The sequence below is a fragment of the Podarcis cretensis genome, assembly GCF_951804945.1.
Source record: "Podarcis cretensis genome assembly, chromosome: 1".
NCBI lineage: Eukaryota > Metazoa > Chordata > Lepidosauria > Squamata > Lacertidae > Podarcis > Podarcis cretensis.
Genome location: NC_137170.1, coordinates 130163191 through 130181635, shown reverse-complemented (window position 1 = coordinate 130181635; position 18445 = coordinate 130163191). Strand labels below are relative to the sequence as shown.

At 43.9% G+C, this 18445-nt stretch overlaps 1 protein-coding gene across 4 annotated transcripts in view; it reads left to right on the top strand.

The window, feature by feature from the left end:
* The first annotated feature begins 1620 nt into the window (after nucleotides 1-1620).
* Nucleotides 1621-18445, top strand: part of ALS2 (alsin Rho guanine nucleotide exchange factor ALS2) — a 50405-nt gene continuing 33580 nt past the window's right edge. For 2 of the 4 annotated variants that reach the window (XM_079975778.1, XM_079975781.1), the window contains exons 1-7: nucleotides 1621-1735; nucleotides 6522-6591; nucleotides 7826-7980; nucleotides 8419-9329; nucleotides 13660-14020; nucleotides 16008-16176; nucleotides 17022-17118. In XM_079975778.1, the coding sequence (XP_079831904.1) occupies nucleotides 6572-6591; nucleotides 7826-7980; nucleotides 8419-9329; nucleotides 13660-14020; nucleotides 16008-16176; nucleotides 17022-17118 (1713 nt within the window). In that variant the 5' untranslated portion in view covers nucleotides 1621-1735; nucleotides 6522-6571. Of the gene's footprint in view, nucleotides 1736-1847; nucleotides 1939-3151; nucleotides 4385-6521; nucleotides 6592-7825; nucleotides 7981-8418; nucleotides 9330-13659; nucleotides 14021-16007; nucleotides 16177-17021; nucleotides 17119-18445 lie in introns of those variants that run through there. The other 2 variants (XM_079975779.1, XM_079975780.1) reach the window with 2 other exon arrangements.

Here is an 18445-nt window from a genome sequence, read left to right as displayed (position 1 = left end):
TCATTGTCCTTTGTTTCAGTCCATGCTGAATCCACTCCCATATGCAAGTTCTTTGTGATCTGGATTGTCTTCGGTCTAGGACCATCAGGGTTGGCATAGCAACTGGGCAGGGCTCCTGTGGATGTGCTGGGATGCTGAAGGGATTATGGCTGCCCTGTATCAAACCTTCCCCATTTTGTAGTCCTTCCTTCATGGAGTAAAATAAAAGTGGAACAGTGCAAAACCGATGTATGGTTGATTTTCTATGAATTTATAACAGAAGCGTAGCGTATGTAGTGTGTGAGTGTGAGTGTGTGTGAAGTTTGTACAAACTGAATGATTGGGGTGGGGGGTTCCTGCTACAACAGGTATCTGAAGGGACGCTTAGGGCGCTCCAATCAACACTCTCCTCCATATCACAGAGATGATAATAGCAGGGCCGGATTTAGGTTTGATGAGGCCCTATGCTACTGAAGATAATGGTGCCCTTTATATGTCCAGCTAGGGACGCAGGTGGCGCTGTGGGTTAAAGCCTCAGCGCCTAGGACTTGCCGATCGAAAGGTCGGCGGTTCGAATCCCTGCGGCGGGGTGCGCTCCCGCTGCTCGGTCCCAGCGCCTGCCAACCTAGCAGTTCGAAAGCACCCCCGGGTGCAAGTAGATATATAGGGACCGCTTACCAGCGGGAAGGTAAACGGCGTTTCCGTGTGCGGCTCTGGCTCGCCAGAGCAGCGATGTCACGCTGGCCACGTGACCCGGAAGTGTCTCCGGACAGCGCTGGCCCCTGGCCTCTTAAGTGAGATGGGCGCACAACCCCAGAGTCTGTCAAGACTGGCCCGTACGGGCAGGGGTACCTTTACCTTTTATCCTTTGTCAACAACAAATTGTTGCTCTTTTCTGTGTTGAATATATGCTATATGGTAATTTATGGACCTAACAGGTATCTAAAGCCATTTGCACATGTTGCCATGCAACCAGTCCATGCAGTGTAGGCACCCTATATATATAGAAATGAGTGATATTTTAGGGAGCAAGCTAGCAGGCATTACTTACATTATAGGAACCTACACAACACAAAACACTGTTGCTGTATGTTTTATTTTCTTTGTTTTCTACCTTATATTTTGGAAATGTACATCCAGTTCTTTTTTCCCCTTAAATTTTTTTGGGGGCCCTAAACTATACCTTGTTAAGCTTTTACGTAAATCTGGCACTGGATAATAGAATGGTCGAGTTGGGAGGGACCCCAAGGGCATAGCTGTCAACGTTTCCCTTTTTTTTAAGGGAAATTCCCTTATTCCGAATAGGATTCCTCGCAAGAAAAGGGAAAAGTTGACAGCTATGCCCAAGGGTCATCTATCTCAACCCCCTGCAATGCAGGAATCTCAGCTAAAGCATTCACCTCACATGTGCGTATAAAATATCTGTGTGTGTGTGTGTGTGTGTGTAGTGAGGGGACGGTGCCACGCCGCGCGTGAGGAAAAACCCAGGTTCGCTTTCTTAGCGCCCCTCGCACTAGTTTGTCCCACTCGAGGCCCCGTCCCCGCGCGCGCGCTCCGCCCCCGCCTTCTCTTCCCCAGCCTCTTTTCCTAATCTTCCCTCAGCAGAGGCCGAAAGACTTGGCCCCGCCCCAGGGCCCACCAGGCCCCGCCTCCCTCCCGCCCGCCCGCTCGCTCTTTACGTGAATCAGCTGCTTTGAGCGTCCCTAGAAGCCGGCGGGGAGCTCGGCCGCTTACAGCGTAAGGCGCGCGGTTGCAGGTGAGAGAGGGGGGGGGCACGCCACACACACGCGCGCACGGGAGAGGGGAGGGGGAGAGGGAGAGGGGTGGTTAGTAAGGGATGACGACGACGACGACGCCGCCGCCGGGTTCCGAGGAGCGGCTCGCGCGCGCCAACTCCCAACCGCCGCTTTAGCCCCCTTTCCCTCCTCCTCGTCTACCCCACCCCTCAGCGCGCGAGGGGTGAGTGAAACTTAAGTCACGTGCTTAGCGCGCGGGGGGGGGGGAGAAGAAGAGGGATGAGAGAAAACACAGCCTCACCTGCCTGTCGTCGTTGCTCTCATTGGCATCGTTGCTGCGGGCTGCCTGCCCTTTAATAAACCAGCACGAAATTTATTTTCTTTTTTTCTGTAGTGGGGGGCGGGCGGGCAAGGCACCTCCATCTATCTGTTTTCGTTTCCACAAATATATATATATATATATATATATATATATGTATATGCTTACGAGGTGAGGTGAGGGACTATATGTATATATATATAGTCCCTCAGCTGGTAAGCACTGTGGCCTTTTCCCGTCGTGAAGGGAAGGGGATGTTGATTCCACTCCCTCCCTCCCTCCATAAACGTGAAGAGACTTAAAACTAGCATCAAGTGTGAACCTGTTGAATTTTGGAGTTCTTTCCTTTTCCACCACTCAGAATACAGCTTTTGCCTGCCTCTTAGAAAGGCTAGATAATGTTTCATTCTGTGCCTTGCGCAGCTCTTTTGTGTGTGTGTGTGTGTGTGTGGGAAAACAACTATCTGGCAAGGTATCAATGTGTGATGGCATTGGTCCCTCTTACCAGCTGTGGGGACGCAGGTGGCGCTGTGGGTTAAAGCCTCAGCGCCTAGGGCTTGCCGATCGAAAGGTCGGCGGTTCGAATCCCTGCGGCGGGGTGCGCTCCCGCTGCTCGGTCCCAGCGCCTGCCAACCTAGCAGTTCGAAAGCACCTCCGGGTGCAAGTAGATATATAGGGGCCGCTTACCAGCGGGAAGGTAAACGGCGTTTCCGTGTGCGGCTCTGGCTCGCCAGAGCAGCGATGTCACGCTGGCCACGTGACCCGGAAGTGTCTCTGGACAGCGCTGGCCCCTGGCCTCTTAAGTGAGATGGGCGCACAACCCCAGAGTCTGTCAAGACTGGCCCGTACGGGCAGGGGTACCTTTACCTTTACCTTTACCAGCTGTGGCTTAGGGCCTTTCCAAACAGAGCTTGCTTTTCCAGGGGGAGATTGCGTTTGCTGCTGCTACTGCTTTGCTCTCCGTAGTCGCGGCTAGTGATATCTCTGTTCCTGCTTTATTAAATGGAACAAGGCCAGCTTTGCTGCTGAGGGATAGTCTTTCCCCACCCTCCTCCTTCAAATACATTTTTGCAAAGATGTGGAAGCAAGCATCGAGCAGATGACTGAAGAGCCCCCCAAGGAACAGGGACAAAGATTTGCAATTATTTTAAAATGGAATGGAGCATCCCTGAAGAACGCATGGAACCCTGAACAGGAGCCTGCTACGCTGCAACATTTTGATGCAGATCTCACAGGGTTACATTCGAAAGTTGCTTCTGTACTGCCTCACATACAATAAGAACAATACACTGTTCCAGAGGCATTCCTGCAGCATCGTGGGTGTAATAGTCCTGTCTGCTGGGACAGAAGCATTTTCTGCAACTACTGGAGAAACTGTGATTCCTTCCCATTCCCCATGGCAGCGTTTGCTGGTCTGATGTCTTGACTGATGCCATTCTCTTCAAGGGCAGCCATATTGTTTTGGGAATGAATTCCGTACAGACCTGGGAGCCATTAAAAGTAAACATTAAGTATATCCAATCTTACCTTCAAGGGAATGAAAATGGATTGGAAGCTTCTTAAATTGTCTGCAGTTGCCATCAAATTGCCTTAAGAATAAGAGTTCTGATTTTCAAGATTGGCTCCCATAATGGAAGATATGACACCTTTTTTTTATTTAAGGGAGGCTAGTGGCACCTTCATGATGTATCCTGTTTTCTTTTATATTGCTGAAGGAGATGTTCATGGGAATAAAGACATGGTTAAATGACCAGTCAGCAGTTTTTGCTTAGTTTTTATTTCGGTCTGAAGACAGGGATGGGAGGCAATTTCCTTGCGCAGCATTTTAAAAAAGTGTATAGGGAAGTGGCCAGGAAATGGTGAAGTCTTGCATCTTTAATTCTGGAATAGTATTACACAACTGCAACATTTGAAGATCTTCCAGTAGTTTACATGTCTTGCTCTAATTGGTCTAATGTTTGGTTACATTTTCTATAACTTTTTTAAAAATCTGCATTAATTGTTCCTTTAATCCTGAATGCTGTTAAGTTTTCAGTCTTCCTACTCTCATTCGCCATGGGTTTTGCATTCTCCAATGTCAATGCAACATCAATCAAATTTGCTCATCTATGGGTTCAGCGGGGCTTAACTTCTAAAATGTGTACTTCAGGGGTCCATCTGGGCATTCATCCCAAGGAAATCTCTTCTGTGGGAGAGGAACAAGATCTTGTGGTGGCCATGAACACAAGTGGGAACCCCTGGAGCCAACAAAAGTTGCGCTAGCAGCCTTGAGTGGCACCCCATTTGAGGAAGTGGAAAGATTGGATGATTCTGCAGCCTCCTGGATTCTCCCACAACTTCCCCAAGAGTGGTGTGTGAAATTGGAAGCCCAGAGCTAGCTACTTGGGAGGAAGTGAAGCAAGTGCAGGCACTTGAACTAGATTAAGAACCCATGAGAGCTAGGAGGAGTGGAGTAAAGCTGCTATGAGAACACTTTAGTTTTTCTTGAGAGTCACAAGTAATTGAACTGGTGACATTTAAAATAACCACTGTGTGCTTATTAGGTATGCCAGTTGGTTCATGCTTGTTGTCTTTATTCTTTTTATAATGTGGTACTGGAAGTTTTAAAAAGGCCTTAGGGGAATATGACACAATTTCAATGTTCAGGTGATGGTTCTGTGTGCATTACTTCTTTTATCATCAAAGCAGTAGGCCAACATGAAAGAAAATAACCAGACATTCTCTTACAAAACAAAACTAAAATCGGGTTTAAAATACAGCTTCACAAATGTAAGGATGGTCACTAGTGTGTATCTTGTCAGAGGCAGCAGAATATAGAAGTACTGGGAATAGGCTGGGCTGACCTCACTGTGCAAACACCACAGTGACACAGAGCAGCAATATTTAGGATTAAAATCCAAGCATCTGATAAAGTAGACTGTAATCTACAAAAGCTTTATGCCAGGCATGGCCAAACTTGGCCCTCCAGCTGTTTTGGGACTACAATTCCCATCATCCCTGACCACTGGTCCTGTTAGCTAGGGGTGATGGGAGTTGTAGTCCCAAAACAGCTGGAGGGCCGAGTTTGCCTATGCCTGCTTTATGCCATACTAAATGTGTTAGTCTTTATGGTGCTACAGGTGTCTTTGTTTTGGGTAATATATACTTAAGCAGCTAAATTATATATGCAAGGCAATGTGAGATCATTAGTAAATAGATTTTTTTTGTTTTTAAGCATCCAGTAGAATTGTTTCTCACATCAGATTTTTCTATATGTTAATGTCCTCACAAGTAAGGAAACGGAGATGCTGAATTATAGGGAAATTCTGTTGCTTCTTGCCATGGCATGTATTTATGGCTGCCCAGCAGCAGGATATGTGTATCATGAGGGAAGAGGTAACACTTGTATCATGACAAGGAGCTAGGGAGGGGGTTCGTACAATACACACACAGTTCCAGCTTTGTAAGTATAGTCTTGTATATGGAAGTGTGAGAAGCAGCCATGGTTGTTGTTCTGCAACTGTGTATACAAGAGATCTCTTGAAAATGAAAACGTATGTTAAAAACTTGCTTTTCCTAAGGAAAGAAAGTGTTGAATAATCACAACTTTCTCCTGAGGGCTATGACCGTCCTAATTGGACACTTTAACAGCTGGTCATAAGAGTGGTGCTAGCTGAAAAGGTCTGTTTTGAAGGAGCGTTCTTTTAAAAAACTTGCAGTGAAAAGGCCTTTCATGAAATCTGTGGGCAGAGTAATTCTGTTGAGCTTTTGTTTCTAATTTTTTTTAATGGCATAGCATAGAAACTTTTACGCATTCCAGTCTTCTGTAGATGTTCAAAGCTTAGATGACCTTTTTTTTGGTGCTTTCTTGCACCCTGTAGGACAGTGCTGTCCAAACATTTTTCTTTTTCTTTTATATATAATATTTATTGGTATTTCAAAAAGTTACAAGAATAAAAAAGAAAGAAAAAGAGAAACAGAAAATAAAAAATACATAAAATAAATAAAATAAATAAATAAAAACAATTAAAAACAAATCCATCTTTCCATATCTTATCTATCATTTGCTTGTTTCCTTGACCTCCTCACACCTCCCTTTTTTGTATTCTAGTTCATTAGTTGTTTCAGCAAATCCTTTCCTTCTTTGTTTTTGTCTTACTAATTTATCTTAATATATTGTAACTTTACATTCTGACCTGTTAACAATTCATTTTCACTTAATCCTTTATAACATTACTGCTAAAACCACTTAGCTTCATTCCAGCATCCATCTAACATTCTGTCCAAACATTTTTCAAAGAGGGCCAGATTTGATGAAGTGAAGGGCTGTGAGGGCCCACCAAAGGGCCAACCAACGTTATTAAACTTTTATTGAGGATTGAAGAGGATTGAAGTTGTTAAGCTTTTTTATGATTTTACCTTAAAGTTGTTGAGCTTTTTTTCCCCAGGTGCTTTTCCACATGTACTTCAGCTACTACTAAACTTGTGTTTTGCTTTCGTCTTAACAGTTACTATCTCAAAGAGGAATGATTTGGTAATGGCCTGTTCTTGCTGACTGATGGACCCTAAAGAAGAAAGGTAAGCCTATTTGTATTTGATACTACATCTAGAGGGGTGGTGCAGAAAAATTCAAACTCATAGAATTTTGGATCCACTTGCCTGTGACAAGGAAGAATTGCCTTTGATCCAGTAGGTATGGGGCATCTTACAAATTGGAAACAAGTGAATATTTCAGACTGTTGAGGTGGCAAAAATGGCTACCTGTATATAGGCAGGCACAGTAAAAGCCTTTTGCAGGCTAGTAAGGTTTCTGACGCGGGTGGTGCTGTGGGTGCCTTCAGCAGCTAGGACTTGCCGATCGCATGGTCAGCGGTTTGAATCCCCGCGGCGGGGTGAGCTCCCGTCGTTCGGTCCCAGCTCCTGCCCACCTAGCAGTTCGAAAGCACCCTTAAGTGCAAGTAGATAAATAGGTACCGCTTTATAGCAGGAAGGTAAACGGCGTTTCCGTGTGCTGCTCTGGTGCCGGTTCGCCGGAGCAGCTTCGTCACGCTTGCCACGTGACCCGGAGGTGTCTGCGGACAGCGCTGGCTCCCGGCCTCTAGAGTGAGATGAGCGCACAACCCTAGAGTCTGTCAAGACTGGCCCGTACGGGCAGAGGTACCTTTACCTTTACCTTTAAGGTTTCTGAACTTACTCACAAATCTGATTTAATATGCTTTTAAACCTGTATAACATATTAAGCCAAGGAAATAATAATTGATGGTATTCCAGCACACCTATTTAAACTCTGACTCTTTTTTGGAACCAGAGGATAGGGGAAAAGGAAAACAAATAGCCATTTTTGGTTCACAGCATTTTAAAGTATAAAAAAGTTTGCTTCTAATTGTTCCCAGTAGTGAACAGACAGACAGAGATACTGGCCAAAAGCCATCCATTGAGCTTAATGGTTGAGTGGGAGTTTGAACCTACAGTATGTCTCCCTGGTCATTGTCCAGTCACTATCATATAATTCGCGCTGCACTGCTTCCCTGTCTTATCTGTACAAGGAATACTGAGAATAGGCATGCTTTAAACTTACGCAGACCGATGTTGAGGATGTACAAACATGCTCTTAAGATTTGCTTCTACTGGTGTTTGGTATTTAACAATGAGTTGCCCTCCTGGATATTACATATGGATAAAACCTGCATTCTGAGTATGAAGTGCAGCTGATGTATCATGCATATGTGTAAAACAATTTCCTCTGAATTAAACTTGTGTAGACTTTAAATTAACCTTACATTATCAGCATTTTATTTATTTTGCTACATAGTTCAGCAGACCAAGAGGGAGCGCGTGAGAGAGGCCTGGTCTATACGTGGCAGGCTGGTTGCTGTTGTCCAGATCCTGAAAGACTTCCAGGTTGGAGTGGAAAGATAGTGTTGCAGGCAGCAGTTGGCATAAACCATGGTGTGCTTCTCTCAGAAGGTATGGAATGTTGGTCCTAAGAGCATTATTTAATATTTAAGATGATGATGATGATGATGGCATTTGTAAAATGAAATTTCAAAGTTATTGATTTTCCACAATTGCATTTTATGAGGATGGAAACAGAGGTTTTCAGTATTTTAAAAAAATGTATATATAATTGCACGTTTGGATTATACCTCTCTACCGCTTCTTAAAGAATTTGGTATAGCCAAAGAAAGGCAAGAACTGAGCCATGCATGTTCTCGTGAAGAATGATGATGTCAAAACTCATTAAAATTGTATTCAAGATTTTTGTCCTAGATCAATTCTTTCATATGTAGGACCTTGCTTTGTGGGCAGACTGCTCTGTAAATTTGCCTTCAGAACCAATGAAAACTAGCCTAGTAATAGCCTAGTAATTGTACTGTATTTTCAGTGTGTGTCTATTTGTTTCAGATGGTGAGGTTTACAGTTTTGGAAAGCTTCCCTGGAGGGTTGAGTTGGAAGATGCTTACATCAGCTGTCCCATCTTGGAAAAGGCTTTGAATGGACAACATGTTATTACAGTGGCAGCTGGCAGCTTCCATTGTGGAGCAGTGACTGAAGGTGGCGACGTGTACATGTGGGGTGGAAATTCTGCCGGCCAATGTGCAGTGGCCAACCAGGCCTTTGTGCCGGAACCCAAACCCATCAGTATTTCTGACTCTGAAGCTAGCCATCCCTTGCCAATACGGATTTTGCAGCTGGCATGTGGAGAGGAGCACACCCTGGCGCTCTCCCTAAGCAGGGAGATATGGGCGTGGGGAAGTGGCTGTCAGCTGGGGCTCATAACCAACACTTTCCCAGTTACCAAACCACAAAAGGTCGAGTACCTGGCAGGCCGCGTTGTGCTTCAGATTGCTTGCGGAGCCTCTCACAGCCTGGCTCTTGTGCAGTGCCTCCCTACTCAAGACATAAAGCCTATTCCAGAGAGATGCAATCACTGCAGCCAACTCCTGATCACCATGACCGACAAAGAAGACCATGTCATTATCTCCGATAGCCACTGCTGCCCATTAGGGGTGGTTCTAGCTGACTCCCACTCGGAATGCCACATCTCTTGCTCCTCGCTAGAAACTCTAGAGAGGAAGAGTATAACAAGCAGTCAAGGTGATGATTGTCAGAAAACGCTTACAGAAGACCAGGCACTCGCTGCCGCAGAGTATGATGCAGCAAGTGTGTTTTCAAACAGCGATGCCCAGGAAGACAGTGGCATTTCTAGTCCAGGAAATCTCCTGATAATGGACAAGGTGACAACAAAGCAGCACTTGGCAAGTCTTCCAGATCATCCGTTAAATGAGAAGCCTATGGATCAGCAACCTGAGCAGGTACCCACAAGTCACTAGGCTGTGCTTTCATTGCTGTATGATCACGCTGTCCTGCAAAGTTCTGATGATTCTTGAGAACTGTGACTTTAAATAAGAGCTATGGTTCTGAAGGAGGCATAGCTTCCGCCTGCCCCTTAAGCTGCGGTCAAAGCCTGCACAATTTAAACAGTAGAAAAAAATCAAAAGAAAAGCAAGATTGGCAGAAAAATAGATTCTTCTTCCCCCAGGCTTTTGACAAATTAAACAATATATGGCCTTTTAAACTGTGTGGGGTTTGGGGATTATTGTTTTGTTTATTAAAACAAGATCCTTCACCTGGCACTCAAAATGTAGACTTGGTGTCAAATGAGCCTTTTTGGTAAGTGCATTCCAGAGTCAAGGTGCCATAACTGAGAAGACCCTGTTAGGTGTTTTCATCAAACTCACTTGCAGAGGCAGACTTGGAGAGGGGTCTCCCAGAAACATCTTAGTAGACAGATGGATTCATGCAGCGTTTGGTATTGGTTCTTTTATTATGATCTGACTGACAGCAGTTAGCGTTATGGATGTGTTCTATAGATTTGTGTGGAATTTTTAACTCTGGTTGTTTGGTGTAAAGCAGGAAAATAAAGGATAAAGTTCCCAAAAACTTAACTTGGGCTTTACAGAGGTTTAATGGCAGAACCTGTTCTCAGTACTATGACTGAATTCTGGGAAAATGGGGAGTGCCTTTCCCTCACCTCTAAGGGGAAATGGCTTCATGTTATAAATTAAACATAGATCGTGAAACATACTGTAGTTTCTTTTCTCTTGCTTTGTATTTTGAATGCTGCAAGACTAAGCAGTAAATCTTGTATATGCTTAACACATGCTTTGTGTCTACCAAGAGAGACAGATTGTTCTGCCAATATGAAGCAAAGATTTAATTCATTCTTTGTATATTAGCATTGTTTTCAGTGTCGGGCAACTTCTGTTCTGTGGATAGTTTATACCAAAGAAGCATTTGTTGTAGACACTCCCCCCATGTCTTTTTATTAAAGAAACTGCCCAGTATCAAAGAAGATCTATATATGCTGCACATTTATTCAGCATTTTCAGTAATACCTCTGATTACGTACCATCCTCCTTGTGAACACTTAAGGTAACAAGCTCCGTTAACCTGGAAGTAGGTCTCTTGGAAGTGAACTTTGCCCAGGGATGTGAGCAGGCCCCATTAGCGAAAGCCCCATGTGTTGGAAGGCCCCATTAGCGAAAGCGCACCTTAGGTTAAGAATGGTTTCATGTTAAGAGCGGACTTCCGGAATGAATTAAGTTCATAACCGGAGGTACCACTGTGTAATCTTTACAGGATTCCTACTAATGGGAAGTAATTGCCTGTTCTGTAAGCATTAAGACATATTTGTTTACAAGAGTTCTTACTTCTTTACCATAAGGTCCCAGTGCAGGTTACAACAATTTCATATAAAATTATAAAAACAGGTGCAACCTTTACTATGATAAAACAAGTAAAGCCATTCCAAATAGAAATAATTGCATAAATTTAACAAAGGAGGTTAGTCTCACAATAAAGAGTAACATCTTCAGTCTACTGTGAAAGCAGTACAATGAAGCTGCACCTCTGTGGGGAGGCAATTCCCCCATTTAGCAGCTTCCACAGAAAGTCCTCTTCCACTCTCGTAAGGGTGGTGGAATCACCAGGAGTTCATTTAGTGCCAAAAGTGGGAGAAGCAGAATCGATTTCTCATCTAAATTAGCCTGTGTCATTTGGTTGCTACTGAGTATCATGGGAGGTTAAGATAATGTCTGGTTGTTTCCTTTCTTGATAATGAACAAAAACCCAGGAGTTCAGCAGTAATGCTCAAAACTAGTTTTTTTGTATTCTGGATACTTTTGTGCTGCAGTGTTAGGTGGCGTGCCAATCTTGATTTTTCTATAATGAAAAGATCACTGTCCAAGCAGTCTGTGTCTAAATATTTCCCATTTGGCTGTAACAAATAAAATTATGCTGACTTTTCCTGTGACTGGTCAAAACAGCCCTGCTTTGTGAACAAGGCATTTACCCCTTTTTCAGTTCATACTACAGAGTTTTGAACTGCTGTTCTGTGTGCAGTTGAGAGCTTTTTCAAGCCAGGGCTGCACATGTGCAGTTGACTACATATAAAGGGCACTGAAGTTCAGTCCCCAGCAGTTCTTGTTTTTCAGCTTTGGCATCCAGCTGAGAATTTAGAGCTCAGTGTTCCTTAGCACTTTATTCTGGGTGGGGTGGGGGGTTGGAATTGCACACGTGTATTTCAGAAATTGTTGAGAGGTTGTTGTTTTGTTTAAGCAGGACTACTTTTATAATCACTTGAATCAACTACCAGAAATTGTTTGTGATTTTTATCCTGTAACCTAGATGTAGGGAGCCTTTGGCCCTCCAGATGTTGCTGGACTACAACTCCCATCATTCCCTGGCCATGGGTCAGGTTTTCTGGGGCTGATGGGAGTTGGAGTTCAGCAACATCTGGAGGGCCAAAGGTTCCACACACCAGCTGTATCTAAAAACCTTGAAAACACATCTAAAACATTTCTCTATTAGAAAAAGGAAAAATCTTTCAGGATAAGATGTCCATGTGTCCATGTCAGGCTTGGCCTGAGTGCCAAGCCTTGAAAAACCTCTCAAAATCCCAAGCTAAGCCCAGTCATAGTCCAGCCATGGTTACCTTCTATGTGTAGTATATACCCCTGGAACTGGGCTGACCCTACCATTAGGCATAGTGAAGTGGCTGCCTCAGGCAGCTGATTGATAGAGCAATGGAAGGGACAGCCAAATCTTAGTTAATGCACCATTGTATTTTTAATGCCAAAGGGGTGGAGGAGTGCTTCTGAGACTTTTTTCCTTGGGTGCCAGAATAGCTTACTTGATCTTGGATGCTGCACACCTTGACTTAGGGAGAGGGGATGTTTACTGCTCTGCCTCAGGCAGCAAAAGATCTTTGGGAAGCCCCGTTCTAGAGAAAGCTCTGAAACTGCATTCCTAAAAGCAGCCCAAGACTCTTTTAAATGGGGATCTATCAGGGAGTGCAATCTCATGAAAATGAGCATTAGATAGCCTTTCCCCCTGTCTCAGATTAGTTAAGAGGAAATAACCCACTTTACCTAGAATATCCTTGGAAGATATATTTCCTAACCCAGTTGTTGGAAACCTAGTTTTCTAACCTAGTCTCCCTTGAAACATAAGATACAGCATCCTTAGACTCCCAACACATCATATTAACACACACTCTGTCCAAAACAAATGAGGTAAACAAGCATAGCATGTGAGTACTAAGAAATAGGAGCCCTGCAGTGAGTCAAAAACTGCATACAATAGTAATGCTACTCTTTGGAGAGTGTGGAAGAATGCTTCACAATTGCACAATTGCTCTGAAACTAATTCAGAGACATAATTTCACAGTTGTTGTTTTTTCCTAATTAAACCTATGCCATATTTTCTTCTAACCTGGGTCTGAATCTTGTACAAGCCTTGAAGTATTGATCCTTGGCTAACTCACTTCATTATTGTTGTTATTAATGTCTTAAATAAGCTAGTGACTGCAATAGCTGGCATTCTAATATAATTGCATTTATTATATTTATAACCTGCCCTTCAGCCACAAGGCTTTCAGTGTGGTGCACAGCATTTCATTAAAAATATAAAATAAAACCATTAGACACCCTAAAGCACTAATACAGCAGCAGAGAAACAGATTCTTTCAACTGACCACTTCCATAGGCCTGAAGGAAAAGCTGTATTAAACTGAGGTCAAAAAAGTTAATGGGGGCAACCATATCTCCAGCAAACAGACCTTTACGCTAACCAAATATGTAATGTTATAAACAGTGTAAGTCGAATAACCAATATTCGATTCAGGCTTGAATAAAATTATGAAAAGTACACGTGCTCAATATTATTTTGGCCTGGTTTGCATTGCACAGTCAGCCAAACAATGGCTTACTGGAACTGCACGAACATGCAAGCTCTTAGAAAGGAGCTTGCTTTCATTTTGCTCTTCCTGGTTCTACTTGCTCCCACACTGAACCCAAGTCCCTCCTCACTATGAGCTGTAGCCTTTTGGCCAAAACCTTGTCTTAGCTCCTTTCAGAGTGGGACCAAAAAGAACCAGGGAGGAGCGAAACAAATTATTTCCCAAGAGCCCTCATGTTTGCACAGTCCCTGTAAGCCATAGTTTGGTTTACCTTGTCATGCAAACCAGGTTTTGATGGTAATCAAGCAAAAGAGTAGAGGTTATGATCTTGTTTTAAAGCTTCCTTACTCTGGGTTTGCTTGTTCTAATTAGATTTTGTGGGGTTTCTGTTACTATATTTCCAGCAATCTCAAGAAGAAGACCTCACCGCTTGCCTACCCAGTCCACCAGGTCCAGGCACATCTGCCCTTAACAGCCTGGTAGTTTCTTGTGCATCAGCAGTTGGCGTAAGAGTTGCTGCTACATGCGAAGCTGGGGCCTTGTCACTGAAGAAGGTAATGAACTTCTATGGCACAGTTCCAGGTGACACAGTATCCCCACCTAGCGCTGGCTCTCCAAGCCTGGATGGGGTGAAGGACAGCCGAGAGGAGCAGGTCAGGCTGGAGTCAATGCAGGGAAAGAAGAGTTCCAGCTTGGTGGATATTCGAGAAGAGGAATCCGAAGGAGTCTGTCGAAGGCTTTCCTTACCTGGTTTGCTCTCCCAAGGTGAGATGCTCACAGGTGGTTCCAGCGTTATACATCTTGGGGATTTTGGTTCTTTCTTGATGTGTAATTTCTGTGTGTGGCATGGCACACATATTTTTCCTTACATTGATTGTCTATCAATTTTTTAAAACGCATAGTGTTACTTTGTTCTTGTTTATTAAGCTTGTCACTCATTTTTACACAAGCACCTCAAAGCTGTTCACAAATATAGTAAAATACACAGTGCAGTATGTAAAAGCCAAAATAATTAAAAGCAAAGCACAATGCAAGGTAATAAAATCATATAAACAACTCATCCATCCCCTGAAATAGGTCTAATCATTACATTGAGCTCCCAAAGATACATAAACACACACAAAACACCAACTGCTGCAACCTGCACATCATTTATATAGCTGTAGAAAAATCACAAAAGCTCCTCTTTAGGGGCTGCAAGTGCAAATACTGTCACTGTTAAGACAACTGTTGATCTCAAAACTGTGGTGCACTAATAACAGCAGTGCATGCATTTTTTAGATAAGCAGTTGTCTTAACAGTAAAAGTTTTTTTCACTTGCACCCTTAAAGAGGAGTTTCCCTAACTTAAGGAACTCTTGGGACAAGTGTAGTCTAAGGGCAGGGGGCCAGGAACTGCCCTCTCGTATTCTGCATACGATTATTCATTTATCCAGCACTTTTAATTTGCAGAGTGCTTTAAAATATTTACCCAAGTGCATTGCCTTGCATTGTGAATTGCTAAGGCAGGTTGACAATCAATTTGGTAATCCATCTTGTGCCAGAAATTAAAGAGGAAGGAAGAAAGCTACTTAACATTATCCCTTTCCTACCTAAAGCAAGTGTTTATGTAAAGCAGAGGTTGCTGTAAAAGTATTGATGCAGTCTCCTGTGTTTGCAACGTTCCTTAATGTTTCCCTTTAGTCTTAAGCATGTAGTAGGTAAACAAGAGGTCTAATAATACTCTACTGCCCTGACTCTTGTCTCTGAATTCTGTTTCCGCAAACCTAGGATAACCTTAAGGCAAGGTTTCCCATACTTGGCTCCAGCTGCTGTTGGACTAGAACTCCCATCATCCAGTGATCAGGGATGATGAGAATTGTAGTCCAAAAACAGCTGGAGACCCTGCCTTAAGGTATTACCTAGGTTAGAATTCTTTTTCAGACACAGAACTAAGTACCATGGAAAATGACCAGCCGTCATCTTCCTTGAAATTTGTAGAAGACTAGATTGTTGTTAAGCTGCAGTTTCCTCCTCCTTATGTGGCACTTAGGAAGCGGGGTGCATCTTCTGTCCTCACAATCACATTCCATTCTCTGAGAACAAAATGACAGATCTCATTCAAATTAACTACCCAGTGTGCTCTGAACTACAGGTGTGAGTTGCTCTTAAGTGTATGTGTCTGTGTTAATCTTGGAGTTTACAGTGGTGCCTCGCAAGACGAAAAGAATCCGTTCCGCGATTTTCTTCGTCTAGCGGTTTTTTCGTCTTGCGAAGCAAGCCCATTGACGGCTTAGCGGATTAGCGCCATTAGCAGTTTAGCGGCTTTTAACGGCTTATCAGCTTAGCGGATAAGCGGTTTAGCGGCTTAGAAAAAGTCGGAAAAACTCGCAAGACATTTCGTCTTGTGAAGCAAGCCCATAGGGAAATTCGTTTTGCGAAGCGCCTCCAAAACGGAAAACCCTTTCGTCTAGCGGGTTTTCCGTCTTGCGAGGCATTCGTCTTGCGGGGCACCACTGTATTTTGGGTTTGTTGACCTGGATTGACAGGGTGACAACGTGAAGGTGCTGCAAGGTGACATATTGGCTTTTCAGTCTAAAATGAAACGGCACTGTTTGACAAAGCCATGCTTGTTGCATATTGCTTAGTCAACATCTTCATAACATCCTGATGTTCCCAAATGACTTTGTGAATCAGCCGCCTTTGTTTGACTGAAATATTTTATATTAGTTTCTGTACACTTAAGGATTTATTTTTGTTTCCCGTGTTAAAAGTTTCTCCACGGCTCTTGAGGAAAGTTGGACGAGCCAAGATGAGGACCGTGGCCCTCACACCAACCTACAGTGGTGAAGCTGATGCCCTTCTCCCATCTCTGCGAACAGAGGTGTGGAGCTGGGGTAAAGGAAAAGAAGGGCAGCTAGGACATGGTGATACTCTGCCAAGGTAAGCTTTCACTGAGGAAATCTGTTCCATGCCAATAAGCAGTGATATTTGGGGTTGATCTTCTATAGCTGTTTGTCTATGTTCTGTTGAATGCTTCATTATACAGTGGTGCCTCGCAAGACGAAAAGAATCCGTTCCGCGAGTCTCTTCGTCTTGCGGTTTTTTCGTCTTGCGAAGCAAGCCCATTAGCGGCTTAGCGGATTAGCGCTATTAGCGGTTTAGGGGCTTAGCGGATCAGCTGATAAGCGGCTTAGCGGATCAGCTGTTTAGCGGCTTAGCGGATCAGCTGATAAGCGGCTTAGCGGATCAGCTGATAAGCGGCTTAGCGGATCAGCTGATAAGCGGCTTAGCGGATCAGCTGATAAGCGGCTTAGCGGATCAGCTGTTAAGCGGCTTAGCGGATCAGCTGTTAAGCGGCTTAGCGGCTTAGAAAAAGGGGGGAAGGGAAAAAAACCCGCAGGAACTCGCAAGACATTTTCGTCTTGCGAAGCAAGCCCATAGGAAATTCGTTTTGCGAAGCACCTCCAAAACGGAAAACCCTTTCGTCTAGCGGGTTTTCCGTCTTGCGAGGCATTCGTCTTGCGGGGCACCACTGTATCATAGAATCACAGAGCTGGAAGGGACCCCCATGGGGCCATCTAGTCCAACCCTCTGCAATCCTTAGATGACAAACATCTAACAACACAACAACTTGGGATCAAGATTTGCGTGATATTTTCATCTATATTGCTACCGATAGCTTAGATGCATTGAAATCTTTCTCCTTATTAAGCCTATCATTTGCTGTGTGTAGATTTCCTGTGTGCTTACCTTGTGGGTCCTGATTCTGTTTTGTGGGTTCATAGGCTCCAACCACTTTGTGTAAAAAGTCTTGATGGGAAGGAAGTAATTCATTTGTCTGCTGGTGGCCACCATTCCTTGGCACTCACTGCCAAATCGCAGGTATGAGGGTGAAATACTGTTTGCTTCTTTTCCAAGGGGTTATAGTGGGATCTGCTTGTTTTTCCTGGGTCAAACTCTCATTTCACTTTTGGAAAAAGGAAACTTGAGCAGTACACATAATGGACTTCAGGGCCTTTTTACATAGGTGTATATATTTTGTATGAATGTGTGCATCTGAGCTTACACTTTTTTAAAAAAGCATGCACATCTATATCAATACTTCTACTGAAATGTAGAAAAAGATTGGTGTACACCTCTCCAAAAGCAGAGGTAACTAGCTAGTGAATTGTATGTAGGATATGAACTACCAGATGACATTTGTTCTGGCTTGTCCTCATTCCTCAATGTTTTTGGGGATCAGCGCTGGTATAATTCTTCCCCTGTAAGAATGGGCAGCAGCAAGGAACTTGGAAATGACAGGCAGATAAGGAACAGTGGCAGAAATGCCAGGAAGTAGAGTGGCAGTAGTTTAAAGGAGGGGGAGGAAGAGACGGAGAGGGAGAAAGGGGATAATAAGAGAGAGGCTGGACATGCACAATAATTTCCCCCAACAGCTATAATAATGAAGGGCAGGGTGGGAAGAGATGGAGACAGAAAGTCAAACATGTGCAATATATCTGGTGGGAGAGACTAAGGAATCTGATCCTACTTTGCTCCCGCTAACTAGAGGTTTAAACCAGGGATGGGAAACTTGTGACCCACCAGATGCTGCAGCGTCCCCAATCCCTGTCCGTTAGCCATGCTGGCCTGGAAGTTGAGAGTTCAACAGCATCTGGAAGGTTCAGGTTCCTCAGCCCTGATGTGACCGTGGTTTGCTTTAAAATCAAAATCAAAAGTGGAAGCTTTGGGTCAAAATCAAAAGTGGAAAGATGAGCCCACAACTTGCTGAGGTTTGCACATGTTTATTAATGAGAAGCTAATGGTTTCCTGTTGCATCTGAACCAAGCCAGACAGGTTTAGTGTTTCTTCTGCTTCTTCTGCTTCTTCTTCTTCTTCTTCTTCTTCTTCTTCCTCCTCCTCCTCCTCCTCCTCCTCCTCCTCCTCCTCCTCTTCTTCCAAAAATGGGGGCTCCAGAACTCAGTCCTGCCACTGTGAAGCACTGGTTGAGGTTACAGTATTGGGTGGTGAGGGAAGGGGATTCTGCCCATGGCTCCTGTGGGCAATAGGTACTTAAAATGAGCTGGCCTCTGATCTGTAGGGTGATGAACTGCACAGCTTCATGCATTTACCATTCTGCTCCTAAAAGGAGATTTGCTTCTGCAAAAGATAGGAAATAATATCTGGATGGACTTCTGTTAAATCATATAATACTGTAGTCTCCTAACAT